Source organism: Vicia villosa, linkage group LG1, assembly GCF_029867415.1.
Source record: "Vicia villosa cultivar HV-30 ecotype Madison, WI linkage group LG1, Vvil1.0, whole genome shotgun sequence".
In the NCBI taxonomy this organism is placed as follows: Eukaryota; Viridiplantae; Streptophyta; class Magnoliopsida; order Fabales; family Fabaceae; genus Vicia; species Vicia villosa.
In genome coordinates this window covers 22,878,195-22,883,787 of record NC_081180.1, presented here as the reverse complement: position 1 = coordinate 22,883,787, position 5,593 = coordinate 22,878,195, and the positions used below count along the sequence as shown (strand labels likewise).

Below are 5,593 nucleotides of genomic sequence, written 5' to 3'. Positions count from 1 at the left end.
GTTATATTGGCAGCCCTAGGAGCTTTAAATATAAAAACCTTGTTTGCATCCATAATGCATATCGCCTTGTTCTCTTTGTGAATATTGTAATCCTTCTCAAGTAATTGACCAAAACTTAAACGGTTACACTTGATTTCAAGAATATACAACACATCCTTTATCAAAGAATTTCTACCATCCCTTATATTGATTGATACATCACCGAGTGTTCCGCCTCTAGCGTGGTATCATCCCTGAAATTCACTTTGTTCTTCATGGCAAGATTGATTTTGACAAACCAATCCTTCCTCCACGTCATATGAGTAGAACATCCAGATCCCAAGTACCATTCCTCGTTGCACTGAATTCCCTTTTTCATACTCATCATAATGTTTTCTATTGGTTGTTACCAGTTACAGCTTTTACGTAACTAGTTACAACATGCTTTTGCATCTTTCCCACAACTATTGTTGATGTTGTCCTGCAACCTGTTGCTTTTGTATTTCCCTTCTGTGATCATGACCAAGAGTGTGTTCTCCGTATCAAACTCTTGTTTTGCAACCTTTGCTTTATCCCCTTGAGGTTCTTTCTTTTTCATGGTTGAACTTTTGACAGTTAAAACATTTTATCTTACTTTTGTCTATCCTTCTCTTTTCACCTCTAAAGTTTTCTTGACCGCCATTTTTTGTTGCAACTACTCTCATCCTTTTGACAAGCCAAATTCTCTTCCACTTTAATTTTCATGGGCCATTTTTCTTTCAACTTCTTGTCGTTCTCATTGAAACGAGCTTGCAAAGTGATCTCCGCCTTTGCCTTGTCACTACTTCTTTCCTCCATCCTTTGCTCATGAGCTTCAAGAGAGTTTTGTAGCTCCTCTTTACTCATAGTCGCAAGATCCTTTGATTCCTCAATCGCTACGACTATGTTATCAAATCTTGTTGTCAAAGATTGCAAGATTTTCGCGACAACATACTACTCTGTAACAATTTCTCTACATGTTTTTAATTGGTTCACCAACCGAGTAATTCTCGGTGCGTAATACTTGATTGTCTCCTTTTCCTCCATCTGAATTAATTCAAGTTGACGTATGGGAGTTTTTAACCTCACCACCTTCGACTTGTCATCCCTGCATATGTCTTTTTCATGATTTCCCACGCTTGCTTTGACGATTCGCAATAACCAACTCTCTCAAAGTTGTCACCATCCACACATTGATGGATTAAAAACAACACCTTAAAAGCTTTCTTCTTCTCTTCCTTATGTGGTGCTCGTCGTGCATATGTTTCACCTTGGACAACAGGATTCACCCCGTTCTTGATCACTTCATGAACATCTTAGTAGCCAAACAACACTTTCATTTGCGTGCATAATTTGTCATAGTTCTTCGCATTAAAGACGAGTAGGTTTTTAGGAACTCTTTCGTTGGAGACAAAATTCATGTTAAGCACTTGGTGTTTGGTGAATCAAACCAGACTCTTGATGTAAAATGTTAGAACTTGAAATCACTTGATTGGTAAAAATTGAGAGTTTGAAGGTGGAGAGAGAGAGAGAGAGAGAGAGAGAGAGAGAGAGAGAGAGAGAATGTATATTTTCATTAGCATTGACAATAACACCTCCAAGATATTTAAACAATTTCAAGGGGATTAGAACACAAACAACAAGTCAAATAACTGATAAATTAAATTTGCATGCCTCTAACCAGTTACACAAAATGTGTAATCGATAAGGGCGATAAAAACTCTAAAAATACTAACAATGGTAACGGTTATTGCGAATGCGTAATTGATTACACCAAAGCCATAATCCCTTTTTCTCAGCTTATTTGACTTTTCACATGCTTGTAACCGATTATACACTCGTGGTAACCGATTTCTACAGTCAAATTATCAATTTTCACTTTAACACAAAATGGATCTTCACTCAAAAATAATTTAAAAATAAAAAATCATTTTTCTAGAGCATTAGCTTTAGTCCACATTAGACAACAAGAATTTATACCTCTGATTCATCATGTAATTCACAAAATTTGATGTAAACAAACAGTACACAGTTGTTGAATTTGATCCGTCGAACTTCATTGAATTGGAATGCAGCGTGTAAGAAGTTAGCGGTATTATATATCTTTTTATTATTATTATCATCACTTTATTATATAAATTTTTAAAAAAAGTTTATTTTACATGTTAAAATGTGATTTGGTGCATTATTAAAATAATTGAAAACTAATGATATATTATTGCAGCATGAATGTTAATAAATGAAAAGTATAAAGATAATGGTTGTTAATAGAAAAATGAAAACAATGGGCCAACAACGTGTCATGTCTGTGAGAGTTAGTCAACAATGTCACACCAACAGCCGGGTCATAAATTGAGGTCGGCAAAGAAGGCAAAGTGCCTATAAATGTAAAGCTTTCCTATGCTCATAAGTCACATACATCCCTTCTTCTCAGACTCCTTTTTAGAACTTCATTACCATATTTATCAAATCAATAAGCATGGGTGTTTTCACATATGAGAATGATAACACCTCAACTGTGCCTCCTGCTAAGTTATTCAAAGCAGTAGTGCATGATGCAGATGTCATTGTTCCAAAGGTTATTGATTCACTCAAGACTGTTGAAATCGTTGAAGGAAATGGTGGTCCAGGCACTGTCAAGAAGATCACTTTTGTTGAAGGAGGACAAACCTTGTATGTGTTGCATAAAATTGAAGCTATTGATGATGCAAAGTTTGAATATAGTTACAGTATAGTTGGAGGTGTCGGTATATCAGATATAGTTGAGAAGATATCATTTGAGGCCAAATTGTTTGAAGGTCCAAATGGAGGATCTGTTGGGAAGTTGACTGTCAAATATCATACCAAAGGAGATGCTAAGCCTATTGAAAAGGAAGTTGAGGAAGGCAAGGCAAAGCGTGATGCTCTTTTCAAGGCCATTGAAGGTTACGTTTTGGCCAATCCTAATTACAATTGATGATACAATCATCACTGTCCTTTTTAGCTCTGTCGCTGTCTTCTTAATATAAGTTAGCTTCCAATGTAATAAAATGTTATGCTGTCTTGTTTGTTCCCTTTGCTTCTGAACTTTGAGCTATGGTATCTTTGTATATCACTTTATCAATAATACAATACTTTTGTTATTAAATTAGTTACATTGAAAATTTTATAATCATTAGTACAAGTTTACAAAAAAAAACAAAAACAAAATGAGTTATTTATATTTGTGGGTGGGTAGGTATATAGTGAGGTATATATATAATAGATGTTTAATTATTCACCTATAAGTATATACAATCAAATTAATAAATAATAAAAAGCAGTTTTTAACGAGAATTGGATTAAACGATTTGATAAAATAAAATGGCTTAATTACAACTTTAGTCCCCCTATTTTGTCATTATAAACTATGTCAAAAAGCGCACTAAATAATTATGGAGGTGTTTACCGCTGTTTTTGGTAATCAATCTCACGACTTTGAATAAGTCAGTGAGATTAATTTGAAAAATCTCCAAAATATTTGTGCAAATGATTTGTATGAAAATATGTGGGTGTGATTTTAATGTGATAATTTGTACGAAGACGACCCAAAGACATAGTTTAAAGACAAATTTTTTTAATAAATGACAAGAAGATAAAGAGTAGTAAGTGACGTTAAATAAATGTGAAATCTAAGACAAAAAAAGTAAATGTTTCATTTAAGAAAATAAGAAAACAATGAAAAGACTGGATGCAAACACATACATATTTTTTGCGAATTGTTTCTCTATTTGACTCGGGTACTCCAGTTGTATGGAGAGAATGTATGAAATTTTACGATCCCTTTTACAATGTATTAGTCACCTATTTATTCTATTTACAATTAATAATCGATGATAGTTCTAAACACTAAGGGAGTGCTGCATTTCATCCCACGTCCAACCTTCAAGCTTTCACCAGTGCATACAATTGTCACCTACGAACTCCTGCTTGTTTACAACCCACATTGCAATAACTGCTTCAAAATTTCCCACGAACTCTTGATGATAACTGCCAAACGTGTCGTCGTTTTCTCTCTACCCTTACCTCCTTTAATTTTCAGCATTATTAATATTGATATTGCGTTAGTGTATCATTGCATCATTTGTATGTCTTTAGGTTAAATCGTGCTTATATAGATTTAATGTGTAAGCTTAGGTCTGCGATACATCAATCTTAATGGATCATCATAAATCAAATTATGTCTTGAATGAATATGTATGTAAAGTGTTTTAAAATCACTTTATTTAAAGTGACTTTGATCATCTTGTAATTGCCTTGGATTATAAGTAATATGTTTGGTCATAATATGGATACAAAGAGTTCTAGATGGGGCTTGAATAAATCTATCCCCTAAAAGACAATTTCAAAAAAAATTAGGTCCCATAAATGAAATCAGAGATTTTAAAAATCATAGAAGCAAAACATGTGGAACCTTGTTTTGTAGGTAAAACGCTCAGAGTAAAAACATTTTCTTTTGATGATGACAACTACCACGATGACAACTTCTACAATGCTAACTACTATAATGACAACTATGATAAGTCAAGCATGAACGATCATGCGGTTAAGGATGCAAATTTAAGTATTATGGTTTGATGAACTTGACTATCCAATGAGACAAATTAAATAGAAATAATTTAAAGCCTCATATAAAGAGATCTCAAGCAGTGTTAACATAAAGTGTAGAATCTGGTAAAGACTTGTATAAAGGAGTAATCTCCTAATTTAGTAAGTGAGTAAACATATGTAAAGCAAATGGGATTTTTTCGTAAAAGCACAAGGCTAAAACACGCACGCACTAAATTTTTTTTTTCAAAATGATTTACCAAAAGAAAATACTTTGAAAAAACATCTGGAAGTTGTATCAGATGAATTGAAAGCAGTTAAAAAATGTTGACTTTTCTAATCAATTAGACCATATGCCCAATCGATTAGAAATGCACAAACATAAGGCATAAGCTAGTTTAAACGCGCCTTGATTCTTTGCAACGGCTAGATATCTTAACCTTCCATTTTGAGAACTTACAAACATATATTTGCACTATCTAATACACTATCAACATGTTCTAATAGATTAGATAACAGAAAAATGCATTGATTGTATATTCCATTTTAAGCAAACCTCAAGCCTATAAATAGAGGCTCCTTTTCTTACTCCAAACCATTTAGAATCGTGTTTTGACACATTTATCTCTCTCACACACTCTCTCTCTCTCTCTCCAAAGTTTTATTTTACTTTCGCTCACTAAATATGTTAGTCAAATGCCTTTGTGAGAAAAGTTTCTTTGTGAGTGAGGATATTACTGTAATTCTTAAAAGGGTAGAATTATAAAATTTACTAAGGAGATCTTTTGTATACACCTTGGTTGAATCCTGTCCATTTAGAGATTTATTTGGATTTTAAGCTCATCCTATAAAAAACTTATATTTGGGGATTGTGTGATCAGTCCTAGGTTTGGTTGAAGATTAGTTAGTGTTAAAATCTTCACAAGTTCTTGGTCATCCTAGTTAAAACCAAGATAGATTGAAGTCGACCAAGTATTAAAAGCTTCATAGGTTTGAGATCATCCAGGTTTAAATCTCACTGGTTTTTGGT

At 33.4% G+C, this 5,593-nt stretch overlaps 1 protein-coding gene across 1 annotated transcript; it reads left to right on the top strand.

The window, feature by feature from the left end:
• The first annotated feature begins 2,405 nt into the window (after window positions 1-2,405).
• Window positions 2,406-3,124, top strand: LOC131602635 (ABA-responsive protein ABR18-like). Its single transcript, XM_058874801.1, has one exon. It carries the CDS (start codon window positions 2,477-2,479, stop codon window positions 2,951-2,953), a length of 477 nt encoding a protein of 158 aa, XP_058730784.1. The 5' UTR covers window positions 2,406-2,476; the 3' UTR covers window positions 2,954-3,124.
• Window positions 3,125-5,593: the final 2,469 nt, after the last annotated feature.

What these genes read in the sequence shown, in the direction of transcription:
- LOC131602635 (XM_058874801.1), top strand. Translation starts at nt 2,477, where the DNA reads ATGGGTGTTTTCACATATGAGAATGATAACACCTCAACTGTGCCTCCT.